Genomic DNA, 25152 nt, shown 5'->3' on the forward strand with positions numbered 1-25152 from the left:
CTTCATCCCATCATGGAACCACACATCACCATGCCTGTCCACAACACGGCATGTGAAGTGGAATTTTCCAAAGTAGATCAGACCACACAGCCTATACCGCTCAGGATGATCAGGCAGTGTGACTTCAGTGCAAATGTCTGCCTTGATGTTGTGAATATTCAGTGCTATGAATGCTGGAGGCTCATCATATCTGATGCATTGATGGAGTGTGCGCTCACACTGGGGACACATCTGAGAAGTCTTCTGATTGAAGATGGCACCCATCCAGGCAGTCACACTCTGACCCTTGTATGACCCTCCCTTGTACAGGCTGTTCTTCCAGATCTGCTTGGATGTGTCCCACAGAATATTGCATGCACCCTCAGACTCGCTGGAATAATGGCAGGATTGACAGGAATAATACTGGGACTGAGTGTCTTCAGAAGCCTTCAATAGTTCACGCACAAGGGCATAGATGTCCGTTCCCACTGGGCCATTAGGATATGTGACTGGATCCTGAGCATGGAGAATATCCCTGACTGACTGCCTGATAGTGGCTGTGTAGCTGATTATGTCATCAGAATTGCCACTGAAGTGACCAGTAAGCTTTGACAATAATGCATTCTGCTCAGGTACCGTTGTCACCGCAGATCAGACCAGATTTGTTTGGGCCGAAAACGCTCTGAAAGTGACTTTCGGGCCGGATATGTGGCGGATTTGTCTTCACACAAAAGCGGCACTAATCGGTCACAGAACCTGCATTTACGATCCTTTCGTGGCAGATTTGTTAGCGCCCGCGCTGATGGTACCCCGCCGTCCGTCCCATTCTGGATCCCCCTCCTCTCGCGCATCATAGCAGAGCTTGTGCGACACATGGATAACCTCTACATAGCGTGAATACATACAATATTACTGGTACCAAGTTACGACCGCCCAATGCGCGTTCGCGCGCGTCCACCTGCGCTGCGAGGTACCCTACCCAGGTGGGCCATGCGCGATCGCGCCCCCCGTTGCGCGCGGTCGCGCTTGACATCCACCGATGCAAGTACTCCTCTCAGCAAGTGACAGCAAGCTAGATAGAAGGCAAGAACGTCGTCAGCGATGTATAAGACCGCCGTGGACGGACACGAAAAGTCGCCCACCTCCTAGACCAACCCTCCAACTCCCTCCCCCGTCCAAAGCAATGCCAACCTCCGCCGCGCACACACACGAGCCCCCGTCTCCCAGCAGTGCCCCGGCTGCATCGAAGAAGCCGCGTGGAGAGATGACGAAAGGCGGCTTCAACTTGCCTACAAACTTTGTCACCCAGCTGCAGAGGCGCACCCTCGGAGCTCGCAACGACTCACCTGGCGGCATGACTTCCGGCGCAGCTACCCCACGCGCGCCGTCGGGCACGGCTACCCCAGGCCCGACGACGACTTCAGGTGCGGGTTCGCGCGCTGCGACGCCCCGCGCGACCGCCGGTGCTACTCGTACGACCACGCGTCAGCGAGCGACTACAACTGCCGGGGATCTTAGTGCGCCCATTGCGAACCAGGACCTGTTGGGGTTGGGCGATGGAGGAAGCGCAAGCAGTGAGCAGACCATGAGCCGCGCGACGCGATGTTGTAACCGTGCTCACCAGCGTTGTCAGACCGACGCCTTGTGGACATCGTGCTGCAGCTGCGTACCACCATCGACCGTCTTGAGTCTCAGGTCGCCGGCATGGACACCGCCATGAAGAAACTCCAGGGGGGTCAGTCGCAGCTGTTGACCAACACCGACAAGGGTGAGATTGAGATGTCCGAGGTCCGCGAGGACATCGATGGCCTAGTCCAACGGGCCGACAACCACCACGGCCGCTTGAGGGCATTGGAAGACGCCGTGGAAAACGCGTCGCTTCAATTCCTGGAGGGGGCACGGGATGGGGTATGCGCAGCTGATGAACAGCCGAACCTCGCGTACGCAATGAGCGAACTCGAAGCGGGCGCGAACGCGACCGCGGAGGAGCTGAGGAGCAGCTCATTCTTTGTGAGCGTTGCTAGCCTCGACTAGTAGGGGCAAACCACTCACACCATTTACAGGCCGTTATCCGCGCCGTGTTCGTCGGACTTCTGGGTGTTACGAAGAAGGCAAAGCCTCCTACTCCACTGAAGCAGGGCTTCTGGACCACCGAGGACGACAACGACCCAAACCGACTCTTACGCCCCCGGTGGGACGACGGTTGGGAAGCTAACCGTGAAGGTTGGTCGCTCGAGGCCATCCAGAAAGTAAAGCAGGACGGACGTAGATGGTCGACGTCCTTGTCGCAACAGATGCTTGACGTCTTGCCCGCGGACCTCGTCGAGAAAGGGCTGAGCACAAGCTTCAACACCTGGGCCAAGCGGTACCGCGATCAGCGTGACAAGGACGCAGAGACGCGTCTGAAGATCAAGATTGCGAACAGGCGTCGCGCGCGGAAGCATACAGTGAGCATTTGGTTTGGATATGCAGGCGTACACACTCACCTGATATGCTCGCATCCTCAGAAAGCTTCCGAGCGTCTCCTCTACCGCGACCAGGTTCCGGAGCTCATGGACGAGTCTTACGACTGGGTTTTCCTGTGGCAGTACCAGTCCACCGACGAGTCTGATGCGGGTGGGCCAGCGTTGGTTGTGCACCAAGATGCTGGGGCACAACCTGTGGTTCTCAAGACGTCAGGATCGCGCTCGAAGCCGTGGAAGAAGCGCGCACCTGCGTATCGCAAGGCAGGGGTAGGAGGCAAGGAAGTACTGTTCTCATCGAGTTCTGACTATGTTTGGATCACAGATCACGCCGCACCTCGACACCGTAGATGAATTCATCGAGGCTGCCCACGTTGAGGATGAGGAGGACAACTGCAACGGCACGACGCACCATGCCCGCATCCGCGGTGAAGACAAAGCGACCTCCGACTCTGTACTGCCCGTCGTGCGCCAGAGGAAGAACCAGAAGCCGGGCGAGATCCCAGTGACCAAGATACCCCTCGAGATGGTCGATCCAGCCTGGCTCAAGTCTGCGCACGGGCGGAAGTTTGCCAGCCTGAAGTATATCAGTGGCTGGGTCGCCGGGGATGGGGATGTAGATGGGGGGACCGAGGGCGACGATGAGGACAACGGAGAGGGCGAGGGAGAGGGAGAGGGAGAGGGAGAGGGAGATGCACAGCACTAGATTGTCATGGAAGCGGCAGTGATAGATGACCATAAGGGCCTAGAGGGGGCATTAGAGTAGAGTACCGGACATGTCTGGCCGTCGTGGCACAGCGGATCTCAGATGACCGCTCATTATGCGAGGATTTCATCCTCATCTTGGTCGGGTTCCTGCGCACACTGAATAGGCCATCAGCGCCTCCGCAGCATGGGAATGCACAGTCAGCAGGGGCAAGTACACGTACATGGTCCAGCGACATTGTCACCCACAATGGAACCTCCTGATGAACAACATGTGCGAGGGCCAGGTGGCCCGACAGCGAGCGGACGTCTATCACTCTCTGGCTACCCAGGGAGTCGTATCTCCAGGTAGCAATGCCCAGGTCGCTTGCCCTGTCAAACAATCTATGAGCATGAGGATGCGGGCTGTATTTGATGCATACCGTAATGACCAGGGCATTTCCGGCAGATCGTCATCGCGCAGAAACGGGCGCACTACTGCGCAAGTGGCGGTCAGAGGAGGCGAGACAGCATCGTCACGCGGGTGGACTATATGGAATAGGTAGTCAATGCGGACTGCCTGCCTGCCGTCCATGTATGCATAACAAGACTTCGCGCCGCGCGGCGAGGTCGACGCGCCGTACCGCAGCCCGCACACATCCACCGTTGCGTGCGACTTGACGGCATTTGCGACGAAAGACTCCCCTGGGAGCAGTGTTGCTGTGTCGGGCTTGAGCTGAACCCGGTCGGCCCATTTGCTTCGCACATGGTTGTACACCAAGACGTAAAGGCCGAGCTCTCGGAGATTGACATCGCGAGATTGCCGAGGCCTTTTGATGATTGCTGAGGACAATGGACAGTCAGTTAAGTGCGCGAGCATGATCTGGCGTCACTCACCCATGTCTTGTTGAGCAGCCATTGTAGCTATCATGGTAAGCAAGGTCCCACGCTGCGATGCACTGGCAGAGGAGTCGCCCTCAAGGAGGGCGCGGAGCTTGTTAATCGCATCCGTATCTAGCTCGGTCTTCGCATCGCCCAGTTCTTCCAGATGCTGGATCTAATTTACCGCGGTCGAGTATTTTAGTCCACACCGAGGTTGTGGAACTAGGCACTCACAAGCTCGTAAAGCAGTGTTACTTTGGTCCAGCCCCGCATCATGGTACCTTCCAGTTCGCCGCCTGTGTGACCGTTGTGGCGAAGCCGCGAGAGGAATCCGTTGTTGCGCTCGTAGGCATAACACCACCAGGCATAGACAGGCCCCAGACAAAGCACCCACCACCAGAAGTGCATCATGATGTGAAAGTACGGTACCAGATGACAGAACATGCGTGCCCAAGACTGACACGCGCGCTCGTGACAGCCCGCCGCGCGCATCGTCTCGTCCACGCTGATGGACTGAGAGCCGTAGATCCGGATGGCGGTGGCCCACTCCATTGTCGTCTCGAAGTGCTGGAGGTAATTGCGGCTCATGCGGAGCCCTGCTAGCTCCTCCATGTCAGCAGCGGTGGTCTCGGGGTTGGCGGCAACGTCGGCACGCCGACGTTTGTTCAAGAGCTCTTCCACGCGAAGGCGTGCCTTCGCAATCTTGGTGGAAGAGCGAGGTAGCGGAGCGTTGGTATTCGGTATGTTGCCGTCCACCTGCCAGGCAACATACAGAGCGACGACGAGGACGCTGACGAAATTGCGCCATTGATCAGCCTTACCGGTGCCTCCAGTGATGATCTTGAAGTGATCAGATCTCGCAACACTGGTCATATGTCCGATGACTTACCCCGACCGGTGGCCGCGACACGGATGCGGGCCACCAAATGCTCTCGAGAAAAGATTCTATTTTCTCGAGCGGCTTGTCGCGGCGGTTGCGCTGTGTGAACATACCACCCTTGTACAGAATTGACTGGATGACATGCTTGGTCTCGCCTGAGCCGCACATATGGTGTCAGTGCATATGTGGACGCATATATGAAGATCGTGTACCTAGATATGCAGCATGCATGAAATCGGGCGGCGAATCGCGCCAAGGGAGCCAATCCGGCAGCGCGTCCAGGATGGCCCATTGGCAGCCGCGTTTATTCAGAATCTCCTCGCGGTTTTCTGGTTCCTCGTCGCGGGACAGAAAGGCGTATCGCAGGAAGCGCCAATCGTCCCGATATTTGAATCCTGTGGGACTGTGTTATCCACCTGTACGTGGGACACCTTGAAGCACCGAGCGTGCTTACTTGTGGGATCGTAACATTCCGGATTTACGAGCGAGCTGAATGTGGCCTCACAGACGTCGCACATGAACGTCTCACATGAGTGAGCGCGCAAGCCGTTGAGTTTGTGGGTTGCAGGTAGGTCGCATGTGATGTTGTTGAGGTACGCGTGCAGCGGCTCTGGATCAGCGTCCTCAGAAATCTGAAATAATACGCCTGTGGCCACAAATAGTTAGCATTTTCCCACATATACAAGGGAGCGAGCCTGATTTACGCACCATCATACAGCTTCCGTAGCTCTTTGATCAATGGGCGTAGGATGCTATTGAGGTGCTCCGTCGTAGGCTCAGTCGGACCTGGTATCACGCAATACAGGATCGTTTCCTCGCGGCGGAACCGGACACCGCGAGGATTGTTGCAGACTGTTATGTAGACTGCACCCACGGAATACCCACCCCGCTTCATTGCCCGGAACCTGTGGTTGCATGAGCGACATCTTGAAACAAAGCTGGAACATACCAGTCAATATTGATTTGTAGGACCAGGCCGTTGGGCAGGGAGACAAATTGCTGGTGGATGTCGTCCACATCAGCATCCTCGATGCCCCATTCGCCCCCTCGACGTCGTTGCAGTCCGGCGGCGATCGTACGCCACCTCCATCCGTCCATGATATCGTACATGCGGTAGTTCGGATCAGCCCAGCCGGGCCAATCATCGCCCAATATCGGAGGAGTCCGACGTGGCTCCTCCCCCTCGCCGCGCCACGCGTTCCAGTCCTCCAATTTGCCTGGCCGCGAAGCGATGCGTAAGAGGGAGTGGATGAGGGCGGTGGTAGGGATGACTTTCACTGGTATGCGCTTGGTCTTGCCATCCGACATGATCTTGTTCTCATAGAGGACCCCAGAGCAACCGTCCTGTGTACACGAAGGCCCTGCCATACCATATAGCCGCGAGGGATGATGTTGATCCCAGCATACATTACAGACGAAGTAGAAGGTGATATACCGATCCGGATCAACACCGAGGCGACGAATCACCGTGCGGAGGGTCCGAGCCATGGTGTCAAGCCCACCAACCTCATACCCTGCAGTGGTCCGTAGAGCCGTGAGTGTCGCATGGTATCCGTCCAGCATGTGCTTGCATAGCTCCTTTGTGGCTCCGTGGACGGCGTTGGCTAAGTATACTTGGACGTAGGCATCCCGGATCAGTGGATGCTCGGACAGCGCTGGTGGACGCCCGTGGACATGGCTGTAGATGTTCGCCTGGTCATCCTCGGCATCCTCCATTATCTTGTCGAAGATGTCTTCGTTGTTGGCAAATAGGGCATCGTTAGAGATGTCAATGCCGTCCTCCACGTCCGCCGCGGCCGGGCTGGGAGAGCGCAAGGGGGGGACCGCGTTGCCAGCATCCGGGCGGTCCGGAGACACAGAGCGTATAGCAGGGCGAGACGAGCCGTAGGACAACGAGCGGGCCCAAGGCCGAGACCGAGAACGAGAACGAGAGCGAGAACGAGACTGAGAACGAGACCGAGCAGAATTCGAGCGAGAACGAGCAGGAGCGGGAGACTGAGACTGAGCAGCAGAGCGAGCGCGAGTGGGAGAGTAAGACCGAGCGGGAGAGTGAGAATGTGAACGTGATGGACGTCCGGACGGCTCCCTTGACTGCAGGCGGACCGAGTGAGATCGCCCTCGAGCAGGTTCAGGGGAGCCAGCATATGAGAGTGATGCACCATCCCAGACAGGAAGAGCAGGAGACCCGGGGGCCCCATTCACGAGATCAGGCATGTCAGGTGTAGGCAAGCGCACGGCTTCAAGCGGGACCTCTGGAAACAAGAACACACCAGAGTCATTGAAGCTGTCCTCCCCTCCCTCTACTACTCCAGCGCGAGGGATTGGTGGAGCGCGAGCATGCCGGGCCCTGAGTCGTTCAGCTCCCTTGAGATGAGAGGTGATGATGTCCTCGGTGTGATATTGAGGTAGTCGACAGGCAGCGCAAGCGGGACAGGTGCACGGTCGGCGAATCAGAGAATCAAGTCGAGCGGCTTTAGGCATCGAGAGGGCTGCAGAGAACGCTGAGTGGAGGGGTTGAGAATAGCAGGAAATCGTCGGATGTCGCGTGCGCAGGCTGATCAACGAGGAGTGAAGCTAAGTTTCGCGCGCCTATTTACCACGCCGGAACGGGCCTTCCCCTCCCCGATTAGGCAGGGGCCGGATGTGTTGCGGGCACATCACCAATGAATTCATCCCTCAAATGTGAAAGCTACATATTGCCTACATAACTCGCTTTCACCCCGCTTTCATCCGAAACAAAACTGGGGGTGATCTGCGGTGTGTCTGCCACTGTTGCTTACACTCTGTGCAGACTGACAGCAAAATAGTCAGAAGACTGTCATAAGCACAGCTGTAGTTGGCATTGTCCCACTTGAACCCAATGAAATTGACCGCAGCATGCACCTGTTCACCACGAGGCTTCTTGGCACCCCCTGCATCACAGTCATCCTCTCGCTTACGCTTCACTGACTTCTTGTCCACTGTATTGCTCACAACTGACAATGCTTGTGTGCCCTTGGCTGCAACATATCCAGCTGTCTTCTTTGGCTGATCAGGTAGATCTGGTTTGGGCTGCTTCCTGTCTTTAGGCTTTGCCTTCTCGACCATCTGCCATGGAGCATCTGCCTGTATGTCTTCAATTGGGAATGGATCACCAATATTCCATGTTAAGGCCCTGTGCATTGTCTTTGGCATGAACTTCTCCCCCTTCCACTTTCTGAATGAATGAACAAGCCCATTGCGAGTAATGCCTGTCACTTTGGGTGAGATCTTGCCCAGGTAGCGCAGCTTGGTGATTTCATCCAGCAGCTCAAGCTCTCTGAACTCCTGACGCAGACTCCCAGATATTCCACCAGTCAACTTTCTTGGGTCAAATGGCTGCACAATAATAGTCCCATTGTATGTAGATCCTCTGGACAAGCATGTGTAGATTGACTGGTGAGAGCGGCAATTTTGCAAATCACACACATTATGTGGCCGGGTACGTCCCTGGGATCCAAAGTCTGTCATGGCAAAGTTGGGAATGACTGACACTTGGTCACGGGAAATGGACAGGAAATTTCCATTGGGCATCTTGCACCTGATCTTGCGTGACTGGTGGCTGATGGGCACTACATTCTCTGGCAATCCATCCAATTTCACAGTGGTAGGCGCAGCAGTGAGCTTGACAAACAGTGTTTCAAGGGTTTCCTTGTCCTCGCTGATAGGTCTGGACTTCCAGCCAACAACCACACCCTCTGCTCCATTGGTCACACAGCATTCAGTCGCTTCATTGATCTTGATCATCACTGGCATGCCCACACACAGAGTCAATTTGCCTGGCAGATGGTCAGTGAGGGTGTGTGACAAATTCCACAGACAATCCTGGAGCTCAGCACTGAGAATATTGGTGGACCTTCGAGGGTTCATGGTCTGTCTGCGCTGCTTTTTGGTTGCATTGTCATCTCCATTGGCTGAGAGCTTGTCCACAGAATAAAATGTAGTCAATGGCTGGCCATTTTGCCTTGCAAACCTCTCACATCCCAGTTCATTGATTTTATCTCTGTGTGTGTTCCATGCAGTAATAATAGACACATTGCGGAAGCATGGCTGGTTCAACTTGGGTCTACCTGGACCACGTCCTGCAACACGTGACTGCAGAAGCTTGACATCCTCAGGTGTGCATGACTTGTATCTCAGATTCTCTAGAGCTGTCCTGAGCTTGGCATCATTGGCACCCTGTGACCGCTGTCTCATGTTCTCGCGCAGAATAACCACAGTGGTGAATTGATGCCACAATGCCTTGCCAATGGATGCCTGCTGGTGTGCATGACTGTGGGTGCGGTGGATGACACGTCCAACTTTGTGCGAGTACAGTGCATTTCCACTCATGGCTGGGGGCAGCTGTGCAAAGTCTCCTGCAAAAATCATGTTGATCCCACCAAAGGGTGCCCCATCATTCTTCAGTGCTGCACACATCTTTGCACAAATAGTATACACACTTCCACAGTCAACCGTGCTGATCTCATCAATGAACATGTACTCCACATTCTGCAGGCGAGCACGCACTTGGAGCAGGGTGGCCACAGAGTCAGAGGATGCATTTTGTGTAAGTGGCAGTGGTGTCAATGAGCGCCTGAGCCTCCTGGTCCTGTGCCTTGAATGCTTTGCTCATATAGTATGACCTATCAACAACCTTGACCTTGTTGACTTCATCATTGACTGGGTGAGTACTCGCATTGGCAGGTTTCTTCAGTGCAGCCTGGGCATCTCTGGCATCCAGTATCTCTTGGCGCTTGGCAGCAAGCACATTCTTCCAGTCTGCAGAGCTCATATCTTCCTTGCTGTTGAACTTTGATGGCAGTTCAGAACTGTTCTTCTCTTTCATGGGATCTAGCCAGCCTGAAGCCTGGATGATTTGTTCGGCCTGCAGCATTTGTGTGCGTCTGCTTATTTCTGCATTGCTCAGCTCTGTCCAGTCGTTGGTCCGCAGCACCATCTCCTCAATCTCACTGATGTTGAGCTCCCCATCATCATTATAATACTGAGTGTCCAGGTCATCCAGGGTGGCATTATCCATGTTGAATGGTGAAGGACCAGTCTTTCCCTTTTTGCGAGCTGCAAACAAGTCGTCCCTGGCATCATTGCACTCATATTTGATATGGAAGAATTTCATGACCTCCAGCTGCCGCTCTGTGAATGAATGGCCATTGAACACATCATCCCAGAGCACATCCTGGCTTGGTCTCAGATCCTGCCCAGTGCGCCAAGGCTTGAAGAGTGTGAGCATGGTCATGCAATACTGTTCAAGGTTGCCTGCATCTCTCCTGGGAAGTGAGCCACAAATGAAGTTGGGAACATATGCCTCAGACTCATCCAGCAGCTTCACATGATGGGTGTTATACTGTGGATGATTCTCATGGAACTGCACATATTTTGACCTGGATTTCTTGGGCTTAGGTGCGCTATCCGCTTCAAGCTCCTGGTTTGATGTCTTTGTGAGCAAGAGTTCATCCTCCGATTCTTCTTCTTCATTGGCTCCAGCACCCTTCAATTCTGCATCACTGATATCATAGTTGTCCTCAAACTCCGAGTCCACATCTACTGGCTCATCAATATGCTCCTCAGATTTCTTGGGGCCCTTTTTACCGTGCTTGATCCGCTGCTTGTCTGCCAGTCTGACCCAGTCGTATAGTGACATGTGCTCATACTCAGTGGGCCGCCATATATAGTCCTGCACAGGTGACAGTGCTATGATGCGCTTGGATGTTCCTGAAAGTCCGAGCATGACTTTGGTGGTCCCTTCCTCGGCAATCTTGGCAGAGTCCTCCCATGCATGCATAACCTCATACACATATCCTCTCCAGAAGCAGGTGCGGAATTTGTGACTTTTGTAGTGGTCTGGATGCTTGAGCAAATACATGGCTGCCATGGGTCCACCAATTTCAGAGCATGCAGTGAGTGAGTTCACTATCTTGGTAATCAGTGACCGAGCCTTCTCTTTGGTAGACTTTTGACTGCCTAACAGCTCCACATTGCGCTCAAACACCTGCTGGATAGACTTTCATCACATGGGTTCTAAGTGGGGTTTTTGTTATGTAATCAGCAACATAGGCTATGACAGACTTGATGGCAGTGCCCGACAGCAGAGAAGTGACATCAGTGTTCCCGCGCATGAGATAGGTGACTGCGTGGGTGATGGTGTTGATCCATGCCTCTCCCTTCTTCATGATAAGTGCACCTGTGCTTGGGTCTACCACAGTCTCTGGATGGGTCTCTCTGGGGAACCGGGCTTTGCAATTTCCATTTTTGTCTGTACAGCCTCGATTATCAAATTCAGGTTTGTCAGATTTATCCAGATCAGCCTTGTCTTTCTTTGAGGATGCCCGGCATGTATGCCTGTTCGACAGATACAATATTTCATCCACTGTCTGCTTGAATCTGGTCCACCAGGATGCATGCTTCTGACACTGATCACAGTCTGCTTTGGTAGAGTGGTCGCACTTTCTGGGTGGTGGCTCTGGCAATGTCTCTGTGGGTGGGACTCTGGATGGATTTTTGTGGTCTTCCTTTGCTATTTTCTGCTTGACGCTCTCCATGCTGCCTGTCATGAATTCACCCATGTGCACACTCTCTAGATATTCCACCATGGCCTTCTGGAAGTCCAAATTTCCTGGGGTGTAAGGGACTTTTTAATCCAGATAAGCATGTGCATGTGCAGTGTCAGTCGCCCCTGTTGTTCCACTGTCCCATAATATCCTGATGTTTCGCCATACAGCCCTGGTCGATCCAATCCCACCCCAAGAACATGCTTGATAAATAGATCCACCATCATTTTGAAGAAGCGTGCACCCGCCACTGGGTTATTTGCAATCAACCGCAGGCGCTCATTCTTGTCTCTGAACTCAGGTACAAATTTCAGATCAGTGTCTGCAAAATACAAAGCCACAGGGTGCTTGACATCAGCAGGAGCAAAGGTCACAAACCAGGAAGGAGCACCGAGGTAGGAGACCAGTGACCATATTTCATTGCGCATATATTTCTTGCTTGTGATAGACCCCTGCACCTTATAATTGATGTGATCTAGGTCATTCAATATTTTGAAGCAAGCCTTTTCATCTTCAGTCTCTGGTTTCATAGATCCTGTGCTTAGCCGCTGAATAATGTCTGCCAAGGTCGAGTCTTTGATGTTCAGAAGCCTGTTAGCTATTTCACCAAACTTGCTCTTGTCTGCCAACAAATATCCTGCTGTGGTGGATTTCTTGATCTGCTCATGGTTTAATGCAACCAGTGGAAACAATGGTTCTAGTTGAAAGCGCTTATCATGGTACATCAGAAGCTGTTGCTTTCTTCGCTCCTCAGAAATGGGTCGACACCCGCTTGCAGAATTGTTCAGTCCACCTAGGCCATATGGGAATAACCATGGGAACATCTGAGGATACAGCTGAGGATTGTGATATAAACTCTCCGGCTCTGCAGATTGGCCTATACCAAGTACTTTGCCTCCTGATTTGAAGTGTTTAATAGCTCGTGCAGTGATCTCATATGGTCTGACTTTTTGTGAGCAGCGGATTCACAATGCGGGGCTTTTACCCCCAGAGGACGTTCCGCAAGCACCGCAGAATGTAGCTTTCGATCATCGATACGGGTCGAGGGCTACAACGCACCCATTGGATTCGGGTGCGCACATGGGAGCGCAGGAACCTCACACCGCGCATATGTCCGCATCTCAAGGGCCTGTGTATCGTACAGGCCGCGCAGATCACACACGGGATTGGTGTAATCCACGCCGATCTATGGGACTATCCACTCATGTTGGATGGGAACCTCTGACCGCACCCGCGGGTCAGAATAATGACATAGTCTACACGGGGCCCGCTTATGGACCTCGTGATAGTATTACTATCAATCATCTACTGCAGATGATAGACGAAATGGTGGGCCCTACGTCCATCGGGGATCCCCCTGCGTACCTCAAGGTGGCGAAGCTACCGCCACCCAAGACGTACGACGGGAAGGATGACCTCGACGCACTCAAGGTGTGGCTACGGGGCCTACTCAAGTACTTCAACACGCTCAGGATCATGGGTCCTGAATTGGATCGAGAGCGTGTCCGCATTCTTGGGCAAGCTGTTAGCGGGGAAGCCGCTAACTGGCTGTACAACACTGTACAGTCCCCTTCTAGGGAAAAGAAGGACTGGCTATTCGAAGAAGTTGTAATAGCCATGTACCGCAGGTTCATCCACAAGGACCTGAACCTGAGGGCGGAGCAACAGTATGCTTCGCTGAAGTACAAAGCCAGTGAAGGCGGAGTAGCCGCACTGTATGAACGGCTACTCTACACGTCGATCCGACTCTGGGAACGACCTACGCCATACCAGTTGCGTAGTAAATTCATCAGCGCGCTGCCCGATGACATCGTGCAGGTCATGACCGTGTTAAATGGTCTATCGCCGTACGAGACCGACATCACGCAGCTATACCAAGCTGCGTATGCAATTGAACAGAGTTCTCAAGCCATGACTGCGAGGAAACAGGCACGGGAACTTACCCGTACTGGCAATTCCTCGAGTACCACCCCGAAAACATCGGGGGAAGCACGCCCACACCCAGGCGTGCGGACGACCATGAAGAAGTCGTCCAGTTCCGCTCCACCACAGCGTAACCCAAACTATAAAGCTACGTCAAGCTTTAAGAAGCCTTCGAGTGGAAATCGAAGTGCGAATGCGCCAAACCAGGCACATTCGGGACCGCAGTCTGCTTCTGTGGTCAGGGTCGACTGATCACAGAAGGCTCCTTTAAAGTGCTACAACTGCGGTCAGATAGGCCACTTTGCGAGCGACCCGAAGTGTCCTAACTTCGGGAAGAAACCAGCGTCAGGACAACGCTTGTTCGCGCAACGAGTTATTAACGATAACTCGGACCAGGAAGACGATCCTGGTGTACCTGAGAATGACCCAGCTGCTGACGGAGCTGGGGACGTAGTAGAAGCGCAAGAAGACGCTATCGAAGGAGTGGACGAAAAGGATGACGGGGTATATCCGTCATCGGACAACGACCTGGAGGGATCTCAATACGATCCTGAAGGCAAATTGTACCAGTCGTCAGGAGACGACGATGGGGACTATTTTGGTGCTATGCGCATTGCACCAATAGGAGAGGAAATCGAACCTCTCCAGTTCCATACCATGGCAGTAGCCCCCACGAAGGGCTACAAGCAGGCATGGCTGTACGACAATAAAGTACACCGTATAGAGGATCCTGCGGCGCAACCCGCAAGGACTATCCAGTCTCAGTGCATGCTTTGCGCTGAAATATCCGTAAACAATGTCGTCGCACTGGCATTGTTCAATTCAGGATGCACGACGGACTCCATTACGCTGGAGTTAGCCTATCTCAGTCATGCAGATAGGATAGATTTGAAGGAGCCAGTTGGTTTACGACTGGGCACCAAAGGCAGTAAAACGCGCATCAACTATGGCGCGCAGGCGGAGCTCAGAGTAGGCTCCGTTAAAACAACGCAATACTTTGACGTTGTAGATATCGACAAATATGATATCATTCTTGGAACTTGGGTGGAGAGGGCCATGACTGGCAGATCCGATTGATGAGGTGGAGGAAGGTGTGGCTTTCTGAAGGCTTCCAAGCCATACTACTGCAATGATGATGGCTGTTCTACCTTGTAGAATCAATTAACAAATATATCAGCAACATCATTGAATAGAGATTGAAAAACTGAATCTGGTGGTATATAATACTCGTGGGTGAGGCAATGATGCCATCAGGTCTGTGCCATTGAGCACTTATTGCTAATTGTGGCATTGATAGAATTTTGTGTGCACATATGGATTCTCCTCATCCATAGCTTTCTGGTGATATACATTTGATGACATATGGACCAGTAGGCACCAGATTATTGGTAAATTTGTGAAGGCAGCCCAACTGCAATACATTATGTGTACTGTTAGCTCATTTTGTACCATAACATGGGATCAATGTCTATCTTCAGAAAGCTACTTTCAATATGGATCTAATGGTGGTATGACTATGGTGTTGATCTGCCAAACAGTTCATTTGATGCATTGGTCCCACTATCTTCTGTGCTATGGAATGAAAGTGTGTTGGGATGTGATGGTAAGACCAGGCATATGACAGAATGAGCATGAACACTATATAGTTGCATACAATCTGCATTATCAGGACCTAGAAATCTATTTATGGCTTTGTACTCCAATTGATGCCTCCAAATGGCATCCTGTTAACCCACCAATAGCACCATTGTGTAGAGCTCAATTTTCTGAACTTGACAGTATATAACACTTCATATGTTGCTTAGGAATTCATTGATCTAGACCCACTTCAATCCCCCATTAGTGACATATTGTGACCAATTGTCACTTATAGGGGTCTATTTGGCCCGTAGTTCCCTCAGATGTGCTCACAACAATATACAAACAACCCCATTATATTCTCCTGATCCATAGCTTTCAGGTGATCCCACATTTGTTGGATTTGGTGAACATTGTGTGAGGTTGCCAAACATAGATGCTTGGAGCCAAACAGGTCACAGTAGAGTCACGTGACCGTGCCGCACGGCATATGCCTGTGTCGGATTTTCGACCCAGGCGTATGCCGGGCGGCAGGATTCAATCTCCGCTTCAATTTGACTAGTATCATTGATAAATGGGCTACAAAAGCATAGATGGGTGGATTCCTCTGCTATTCCTTTGGTAAATATATATGTGTTATACACCATCAGAACGCTATTTAAGAGCTCTACCTGATGGTGACACTTACAAGTTTTTATCTTATCTCTGTAGTGTTTAAAACTCAAGACCTCCTGCAAACCAGAAGACTAAAACAGGTGTTAAGCCCACAATTCTGCCAATTGTGATGCTATTGATATTGGCTCTTTTCCAATGTGTGTATTCTAATGTGTAGGATAATATTCCCATGCAAAGTCATAAATGTAGTGAATGCTTGGCTTTCACAGCAGATAATCAACAAGTTGCAATAGAGTTATACAAAAATACACAGAATTGTGTTTTATGAGGTACCCTGATTACCAATAAATGGTGATTTATGTACCATTGGAATCTGCTGGCTGAGCTCTATACAATGGAGATGTTTTTCAAGGGTTTTATGCATTATATAGTGCAGAAATGGCCAGACAATGTTAATGAAAGAAGGCTCTGTAAAGCCTGATCTGGTCCGCCAAATAAGCGCCCAAAGCGTGATTTGGTGAAGTCCGATGGGCGCTAGTAGATCGCGCTGGGCCAGCGCGATCTACTAGCGCCCATGGTACTTATAAAGAATTTTTGAAAAGCAGGCGCTTTTTGGCAGTATTTCCCTAGCTGTTTCACCAGTTCTCATCCATATGGCACAAATTATATATCATCAGAAAGCCCTTTACAAGCTCTACAACAGGGTGCTACCATGGTTTTGAAGCAGATTTAATTGGTCTGTTAATCAAGGAAATACTTGGATTTCAGTCTTTTCATGATGATATTTCCTTTACTACTTCACCAGATCTCATCCATGTAGCACATACTATACTATATATAAAAGCTCTTCACAAGCTGCACACCATGGTGCTATCTTGGTTTCCATCTGTTCCAAATTGCACTCTAAATCCAAGACATACTTCATTTTTACCATTTTTGCAAGCCAGAATGCATACAATAGTTTTCAGATCAATCACTTATGACACACAAAAACAGATATGACCCTCTATTTTAGTACATAATACCTCAACTGATAGCTGACTAGCCTCTCTTAGTGGCATGTGGCATCCAAATACTACTACCAGATCATGGCTCTAAAAGGAAACTAGGGGTATAGTACTTGAACTACACTATATCGTGTGTTAAGGGTCTGTTTTGATACAGTGCATAGCCTATAGGCAAAGTGTGCAGTGAGCAGCAGATGTGCTGTGCAACCTAGGGTTACACAAGCACCCAGGGAGAGGCTTTAGATGTGGTAAGAATTGTGATTAGAACAGATCTAAGGCTAACCCTAAGCTGTGCTATTGGAATCCAACCCTAACCCTGTGAACATTACAAAATTTTGTATGTGGCGCCTATCAGAAAGCTAATGATGGGTAAGTAATTTTTTCCCACAGGGTCGACTTTCCGACATGCAAGTTGGCAGGAAGGTCACCCCATAAGAAACGATTTCTTCGTTCCTCATCAATCGTAGTATACTGTCAGATTCGGAAAATTGAGCTCCACACAATGGTGCTATTGGTGGGTTAACAGGATGCCATTTGAAGGCATCAATTGGAGTACAAAGCGATAAATAGATTTCCAGGTTCTGATAATGCAGATTGTATGCACATCATATAGTGTTCATGCTCAGTCTGTCATATTTCTAGTCTTACCATCACATACTAATACACTTTCATTACATAGCACAAAAGATAGTTGGTACCAATGCATTAAATGAACTGGTTGGCAGGTTAACACTTGCATATTGCATATAATGGCATGGTTATACCACCATCAGATCCACATTGAAAGTAGCTTTCTGAAGATAGACAACAGTCCCATGTTATGGTACAAAATGGGCCAACAGTACACATATTGTATTGCAGTTGGGCTCCCTTCACAATAATCTGGTACCTACTGGTCCATATGTCATAAAATGTATATCATCAGAAAGCTATGGATCACAAGATTCTATCAATGCCACAATTAGCAATAAGTGCCCAAGGGCACAGACCTGATGGCACACCAACACGGAATCACATTGTTGTGCCACTAGCTTTGGCTTTGTTTGTTTTCAGCCACAGCTCAAAATAATATGCTTGTTAATAGGTGATTGTATTGTGGAACATACTACAATTATAAATCACCAGAAAGCTGTTGATGAGTAGAATGCAATGGGGGTGTTTGTATGATATTATGAGCACATCTGTGGGTGCTAGGCACCAAACAACCCACCATAAGTGACTCTGGGTCACAATTTGTCACCAATGGGGATCAGTGTGGGCCTAGGTCAGTGTTTTCCCAGGCCTAATATGAAGTGTTATATACTGTCAGGTTCAGAAAATTGAGCTCTACACAATGGTGTCGTTTTTAGGTCAATGGAATGCCATTTGAAGGCATACATTGAAGTGAAAATATGTTCAGGTCCAGATAATGCCACTTCTTTAATGCATTTCCAACGCTATCTTCTGCCCTGTATAATGAAAATGCCTTGAAATGTAATAATGAAGCTGGATAGATGAAGTGGTGGGTATAAAGGACCAGGTAATGTGCATGCACTCTGGCAATGACCTCCAGCCACAATTAGTGTTTGATGCATCAAAGCTTGTGTATTCTATATAAAACCATGAATATACTACCATTAGATACACATCAAAACCACCTTTCTAATGATATATAATAGGCCTGTATTGTGGTGAAGAATGAGCCCACAGTGGGCAAAATGTGTTGCAGCAGTGGCTGAGAACAAACAAGACCACATTTAGTGGCAGGGGAGCTGTGCTCTGTGTTCCCCTGCCACAGAATGTGGTCTTGTTTGGTCCCCATCACAAATGTCTCAATATCTTGGCCCCCCCTGGTCCATATGCCACAATATATATATCGACAGATAGCTATGGATGAGCAGTCTATATATTCAGAAATAATCTGGATGTGGCCAGTGCAGCTACCACTATTCACAACACCAGATCCTATCAGTGCCACAATTGGAAAAAGCGCCCATGGCACATGACCTGATGACATCACTGCCTCACCCCCAAGTGTTATATACCACCAGGTTCAGAATTTCAATCTCTATCCAATGGTGCTGTCTATATGATTGTTTAATGATCCTAACAAAGGCTCAAACCATCATGAATGCAGTGTTACAGCTAATGTGTGCCATTGGACCATATATGGCAACCTGATCAGGTGATGAGATTACATAAGCATGTTCAACTTTGAACTCTGATGCGCACATATCTCCCTCTCTCACTTCTTCCTCTCACCATCTCGCACTATGCATACCCAGCACATTCTATACTTGCTACTGTGGTATAGTAGCCTTCTGACACCATGTCAGTAGCTGCTATATCACAGTGCTACCTCTTCTACCATTGCTGTGAGCAGCAATATTAGCAATCTGGCGGTCACTAGCCTTCAAGGTGCATTCAAATCTTGGTCACACTTTTATTGATCTAACATACCTATAATTATCCAGGGGCACCTTTTGGTAATCCCCTAGACAGGGTCATTACCACGGCACCCTACATAGGGTTACTGTTGTACAGCGGTGAGGTTTTGAGGGACACCTCCATGACAAGTCCCTCATATCAGCTGCCCTGCAGTGAGGTTTCAGGGACCACCTTCGTGACAAGGTCCCTACACGCACACAAGGGTTTAAGGGACACCTGTGTAATAACAAGTCACCTTTATGCACACATGGGTTCTAGGGACACCTGCATAACAAGTCACCTGTATGCACATAGGGTTTCAGGGGCCACCTGCATGACAAGGCCTCTGAATTCAATTCACTTCTATAAACACATTACAGTGACGGCCAAAAGTACCTCCCCACCCCCCCCCCATATTTTTGAGTTCCCTATAAAGGCAGCATATATTAGTCTCATGTATACCACCACTAAGTACCACCCTTCAAGTTATTTCTAATGCATATGTTATTGCTGCTTTAGCATCTAAGCAGGCCGCGCGAAATGTGGGCGCTTATTTTAGCGCTTGCCAGCGCATCAGCCATCTCAGGCTTGTTCCCAACTTCCACCACTACCATTCACACACTGCACATATTCACCCACACAATCTATTGCTACACCTCTTCCTCTAATCCTCTGCACATATGGTTTCCTTGTCCTGCGATAAACGAGCAAGAATACTGGGTCTTCGCTATCCCTCCTCTGAAACCCCTACTTCCATCAGTGCCATCGCTCGTGCCACTGGCCATGATCGCAAGACCATCCGTAAAACCCTGAAAAGGGTTGAGGAGACAGGTACCCTTCATCATGACCTGCCCCGTCCTGGCCGACCACGCATCCTCACTCCACGGGACATCAATCATCTCAAGCTTGCTCTCGCCCGAGGTGAAGTCGCAAATGCAACTGATGCCCAGCGTCTGCTAGCTCCTCAAGCCAGCACCCAAACAGTGCGTAGAAACCTTTCTGAGGTTGGGCTCTGTGGACGAGTGTGACGGGAGAAGCCATACCTCAGCGCTCTCAACATCAGGCAGCGGCGAATGTGGGCGCAGGAGGTTGGGGATTGGGACATGGATCGGTGGAGGCTGGTTGTCTTCTCAGATGAGTCTAAGTTCAACCTCTTTGGCTCGGATGGGAGGCAATGGTGCCGGAGAAGGGTTGGGGAGGAGTTCCTGGACCGGAACGTGAAGAAGCGTGTTGCGGGGGGAGGAGGAAGTGTGATGGTCTGGGGATGCATCACCTCGAAGGGTGTCGGGCGACTACACTGGATCAACGGGATCATGGATGCAAAGAAGTACTGCTCCATCCTTGAGGAGTCCCTCCTGGGTACCCTTAGCGACCAACACCTCAGTCCACGCAGCGTCATTTTCCAGCAAGACAATGACCGCAAGCACACGTCCAAGCTCGCCCAAAGCTGGTTCGCTGAACACAAGATCCTCCTCCTCCCCTGGCCCTCCTCCTCTCCTGACATGAACATCATCGAACACGTCTGGAGCGAGCTAGACCGCCGTGTGCGCGCTCGCAATCCTCTTCCCCGCAACCGTGATGAGCTATGGACTGCATTACAGGAGGAGTGGTACGGACTTGATTCTTCCTTCATTCAGAAACTGTATGACGCCCTTCCTGATCGTGTTAAAGCCCTTGAGGCTGCTCATGGTTACCACACTCGTTACTAGACAATATGCTTAGTTTGTATCAAATTATGATTGATTTGGTGCAGACTCACAGATGGTCATAATGACTGGTTGGCTTATAGACAGAGATCTGGCACCCAGGCATTTATCAAACTAGCGTGTAATAACAGCACACTATATGAAGTACACATACACAAAAGGGCATAGCCTATATATAACATGATTTGAAAATATTTAATATATAAGCACCAGCCCCGGGGGTGGGGAGGTACTTTTGGCCATCACTGTATAATCATTCATGAACTGTGGTTGAAATCTGTCAATATTACGATTGATGAGGAACGAAGAAATCGTTTCTTATGGGGTGACCTTCCTGCCAACTCAAGTCGTGTACGTGGGAAAAAAATTTAGAACCCAGCTGATCAAAGGTTAGTTTTGAAATAGGCGCCACCTACGTCCTTTACTTACAAAACTTGGGTTAGGGTTCCCCTTTATTAGCACAGCTTAGGGTTAGCCTTAGGTCAGTTCTAATGACAATTCTTACCACATGTAAAGCCTCTTCCTGGGCGCTTGTGTAACCCTAGGTTGCACAGCACATGTGCCGCTCACTGCCCACTATGCGTATAGGCTATGTACTGTATCAAGAGAGATCTTCGACAAATGTTATAGTGTAGTTCAAGTACTATACCCTTAGTTTCCTTTTAAAGCAATAATTTGGTTGTAGTATATGTATGCCACATGCCAGTAAAGGAGGCTAGTCAGCTATCACCTAACATAGAGCATCATATCTGTTTTTGTATGTTATCTACCATTGCCAATCACTAAAGTGATTGATGCATCAATAGGGTGCCAATTAAAGGCGTAAATTGGAGTAATAAGATGTTCAGGTCCAGATAATGTAGTTTCTTCAATGCCCTGCTAGTACTATCTTCTGCCCTATATAATGAGAGTGTTCTGGAATGCTATAATGAAGCTAGGAAGATCAAGTAGTGAGCACAAACACTGAGTAATGTGCATGCAATCTGGCATGGACCTTCAGCCACAATTGGTGTTTGGTGCATCAAAGCTTGTGTATTTGATATAAAACCATGATTGTACCACCATTAGATGCACATTAGAAGGTCCTTTCCAATCATATATAAATGTCCTATGTTGTGGTGAGGAATGAGCCAACAGGGGGCAAAATGGGTTGCAGCTGTGGCTGAGAACAAACAAGACCATACTTGGTGGCAGGGGAATGCAGCTCAGTGTTCCCCTGCCACCAACTGTGGTCTTGTTTGGTTCCCAACACAAATGCCTCAATATCTTGGTCCCCAGTTGTCCATATGCCACAAAATATGCATCAACAGAGAGCTAAGGATGAGCAGAGTCCATATATTTAAAAATTACCTGGATGTGACTCATGCAGCTGCCACTATACACAGTACAAAATGCTATTAGTGCCACAATTGGAAAAAAGCGCCCAAAGTACATGACCTGATGACATCATTGCCTAGTGTCATATACCACCAGACTCAGAATTTTGATCTCTATTCCATGGTACTGTCTATGTATTCAGTAATAAAATCTGGAAGGAGCTCAAACTATCATAAATGCAGTATTGCAGCTGATGTGTGTCATTGCACCATATATGGCAATCTGATTGGGCAATGAGGTCACATAATTATGCTTATAGAGTGTGTTCGATGGGGTAATCCATGTTTGAAGCATCAAATAATAATAGAAGTGTCTAAACATATTGTCTTGCTGAATAATGCCCTGTTGCCCTTCAAATAGAGGGGATACTGTGAGCATAAAAGAATTACTTCTCAAAACTTAACTACACTCATGGTAATAATGTGACTCTAGTTACTGATATTGTTTGGATTATAAATTGACCTGCTAATGCTGAGAGATGATCAAGAAATGCTATAATAGTGTCTTCTGCAGAGCTGAATAACTAGTTGTGGAATTAAATGAAGTCTGGGTTGAGCCATGTTATAAAATGAGAATATTTGTGTCTTGGCGAGAATTGTCAAGTGACATATCTGATTGTTATAGCTGAGTACCCTGAGCAGTTAAGGTAAGCTTGGATCATTGATCTACTTGAATACTGTGACATCATTATACTGTACCAGTGGAGGAAATTCCCTGGTTTCATTTATGCAGTGTCTCTAATACCATCTATGTCAGGTCACATCAATTTAAGTGCTATATCAAATGATGCATATTTGAACACTTTGGAGACAATAAAAATGCTTAAAACCAACAATGGGAGTTTTGATGTCTGAATTTTTTAGCAGATGAAAGCAGTGGAATTAATACAAGATCAATGCACATGGATGATGTGGATTGTTCAAAGGCTCATATCTACTACATATATCAAAACAGCACCCATAGTGTGCTCTGGGCCAGATCTAAATGCATTATCAATCTAAATTCTTAGCCCAACCATATGAATTATACTAAGATATATATACCCTCATCAATCGGACCTGCCAGTTATGGCCCTCTCCAGCCAAGTATCCCAGTGGTTTCCACAATATTCCGCAATGTTCCGCAACATTCCGTGGGTTTTCCGGCATGTTCTCCTCCTGTCTCCTTGGAATATCCTGGTGTTCCCTGGCTCTCTGATGTTAGGCTGTCATGTGCACATCATCCGGAACTGTCTAGAACCTTCTGGCAATTTCTGTGCCTTTGTCAGCTGAAGTAGTCCAGCATGTTCTCCATGACTGCAGATGATCCTGTGTTGATGGTTGGGTTCCTGAAGTTTCTGGTACCTTCCGGAACTGTCTCCTGACCTCTGGGCTAGTCCTAAGCATTCTGTTGTCTGCTAGGCTGGTCTCTGGTCCTAGGTCTGTCTGGTGAGGATGCTCCTATTGCTGGCATACCCTGGACAGTTCCGGTAGGCCCATGTGCCAAACCAGTTTGGTGCATGACATTGCGTCCACCTGTATATATAGTAATTAGTAGCTACTATACATGGCAACATTTGGGAGGCTTCTACAAATGGCGAGGCGGGCATTCCAGGCGGTGAGTAAGCAAATCCAGCGGTCCTCCAATTCCGCAGTGGGGCAGTCGGGGTGCGCCACGCTTGGTGGCGCTGCTCACCTTACGACACACATCATCCACATGCATTGATCTTGTATTAATGCCACTCACTGCTTTCCTCTGCTAAAAAATTCAGACATCAAAACTCCCATTGTTGGTTTTAAGCATTTTTATTGTCTCCAAAGTGTTCAAATATGCATCATTTGATATAGCACTTAAATTGATGTGACCTGACATAGATGCTATCAGAGACACTGCATAAATGAAACCAGGGAATTTCCTCCACCAGTATAGTATAATGTTGTCACAGCATTCAAGTAGATCAATGATCCAAGCTTACCTTAACTGCCCAGGGTACTCAGCTATAACAATCAGATATTTCACTTGACAATTCTCACCATAATACAGATATACTCATTTTATAACATGGCTCAACCCAGGCCTCATTTTATTCCACACACGGTTATTCAGCTCTGCAGAAGACACTCTTATAGCATGTCTTGATCATCTCAGCATTAGCAGGTCAATTTATAATCCAAACAATATCAGTAACTGGAGTCACATTGTTACCATATTACCATAAGTGTGGTTTTATTGATTTTATATAATGGTCATGCCATTGACACATTGATTGAGGTTCATTTTCTGGGATTATTAGCCCCCGTTGAAGCCCAGACAGCTTCCAAGTAGGAGTGTACCCATATCTATCACTTGATTTTGGGAATACATTCATCTTGGTAGCTAATTTCATGCCATATAATGGATCAGACATACCTTGATCAAGGCCTTGATTGAATAGGCCTTGAATAAATGGCCTGATCCTATTCTTTAGATAGAAATCATGTCATAATACATTTATTTCATTGAAGTTTTGGGAAATAATTCTTTTATGCTTACAGTATCTCCTCTATTTGAAGGGTAACGGGGCACTGTTCAGCAAGACAATGTGTTTAGGCACTTTTATCATTATTTGATGTTTCAAACATGGATTACCCCATTGAACACACTCCATGAGCATGTTTATGTGACCTCATTGCCTGATCAGATTGCCATATATGGTGCAATGACACACATCAGCTGCAATACTGCATTTATGATAGTTTGAGCTCCTTCCAGATTTTATTACTGAATACATAGACAGTACCATGGAATAGAGATCAAAATTCTGAGTCTGGTGGTATATGACACTAGGCAATGATGTCATCAGGTCATGTGCTTTGGGCGCTTTTTTCAAATTGTGGCACCAATAGGATTTTGTATTGTGTATAGTGGCAGCTGCATGAGCCACATCCAAATCTTTTTTTCATATATGGACTCTGCTCATCCTTAGCTCTCTGTTGATACATATTTTGTGGCATATGGACAACTTGGGGCCAAGATATTGAGGCATTTGTGTTGGGAACCAAACAAGACCACAGTTGGTGGCAGGGGAACACTGAGCTGCATTCCCCTGCCACCAAGTATGGTCTTGTT

At 49.0% G+C, this 25152-nt stretch overlaps 10 protein-coding genes across 10 annotated transcripts; 3 read left to right on the forward strand and 7 right to left on the reverse strand.

Annotated features, from left to right (window-relative positions):
- Window positions 1-1162: 1162 nt before the first annotated feature.
- TRAVEDRAFT_17432 (uncharacterized protein) lies at window positions 1163-3147 on the forward strand (the record flags this gene model as incomplete). Its single annotated transcript, XM_008035269.1, has 5 exons — window positions 1163-1553; window positions 1613-1989; window positions 2043-2426; window positions 2487-2726; window positions 2767-3147. The coding sequence occupies 5 exons, from the start codon at window positions 1163-1165 to the stop codon at window positions 3145-3147; spliced, it is 1773 nt and encodes a 590-aa protein (XP_008033460.1).
- Window positions 3148-3459: 312 nt separating this feature from the next.
- On the reverse strand, window positions 3460-4005 carry TRAVEDRAFT_114655 (uncharacterized protein; the record flags this gene model as incomplete). The annotated part of the gene is made up of 1 exon (XM_008036123.1): window positions 3460-4005. One exon carries the CDS (start codon window positions 4003-4005, stop codon window positions 3460-3462), a length of 546 nt encoding a protein of 181 aa, XP_008034314.1.
- A 224-nt stretch (window positions 4006-4229) lies between these two features.
- TRAVEDRAFT_114935 (uncharacterized protein) lies at window positions 4230-4451 on the reverse strand (the record flags this gene model as incomplete). Its single annotated transcript, XM_008036124.1, has 1 exon — window positions 4230-4451. The coding sequence occupies one exon, from the start codon at window positions 4449-4451 to the stop codon at window positions 4230-4232; it is 222 nt and encodes a 73-aa protein (XP_008034315.1).
- A 3193-nt stretch (window positions 4452-7644) lies between these two features.
- On the reverse strand, window positions 7645-8202 carry TRAVEDRAFT_78000 (uncharacterized protein; the record flags this gene model as incomplete). The annotated part of the gene is made up of 1 exon (XM_008036125.1): window positions 7645-8202. A coding segment is annotated over one exon (558 nt), but the record flags the coding sequence as incomplete, so codon positions are not given.
- On the reverse strand, window positions 8194-9324 carry TRAVEDRAFT_113842 (uncharacterized protein; the record flags this gene model as incomplete). The annotated part of the gene is made up of 1 exon (XM_008036126.1): window positions 8194-9324. A coding segment is annotated over one exon (1131 nt), but the record flags the coding sequence as incomplete, so codon positions are not given.
- A 112-nt stretch (window positions 9325-9436) lies between these two features.
- On the reverse strand, window positions 9437-10822 carry TRAVEDRAFT_114867 (uncharacterized protein; the record flags this gene model as incomplete). Its single annotated transcript, XM_008036127.1, has 2 exons — window positions 9437-10393; window positions 10451-10822. Coding segments are annotated over 2 exons (1329 nt in total), but the record flags the coding sequence as incomplete, so codon positions are not given.
- Window positions 10823-10886: 64 nt separating this feature from the next.
- On the reverse strand, window positions 10887-11510 carry TRAVEDRAFT_114172 (uncharacterized protein; the record flags this gene model as incomplete). Its single annotated transcript, XM_008036128.1, has 1 exon — window positions 10887-11510. A coding segment is annotated over one exon (624 nt), but the record flags the coding sequence as incomplete, so codon positions are not given.
- A 71-nt stretch (window positions 11511-11581) lies between these two features.
- TRAVEDRAFT_107290 (uncharacterized protein) lies at window positions 11582-12178 on the reverse strand (the record flags this gene model as incomplete). Its single annotated transcript, XM_008036129.1, has 1 exon — window positions 11582-12178. A coding segment is annotated over one exon (597 nt), but the record flags the coding sequence as incomplete, so codon positions are not given.
- A 1966-nt stretch (window positions 12179-14144) lies between these two features.
- TRAVEDRAFT_113006 (uncharacterized protein) lies at window positions 14145-14453 on the forward strand (the record flags this gene model as incomplete). Its single annotated transcript, XM_008036130.1, has 1 exon — window positions 14145-14453. The coding sequence occupies one exon, from the start codon at window positions 14145-14147 to the stop codon at window positions 14451-14453; it is 309 nt and encodes a 102-aa protein (XP_008034321.1).
- A 5293-nt stretch (window positions 14454-19746) lies between these two features.
- Window positions 19747-20010, forward strand: TRAVEDRAFT_98646 (uncharacterized protein; the record flags this gene model as incomplete). Its single annotated transcript, XM_008036131.2, has 1 exon — window positions 19747-20010. A coding segment is annotated over one exon (264 nt), but the record flags the coding sequence as incomplete, so codon positions are not given.
- Window positions 20011-25152: the final 5142 nt, after the last annotated feature.

The sequence above is a fragment of the Trametes versicolor genome (genome assembly GCF_000271585.1).
Source record: "Trametes versicolor FP-101664 SS1 unplaced genomic scaffold TRAVEscaffold_2, whole genome shotgun sequence".
NCBI classification, from domain to species: Eukaryota; Fungi; Basidiomycota; class Agaricomycetes; order Polyporales; family Polyporaceae; genus Trametes; species Trametes versicolor.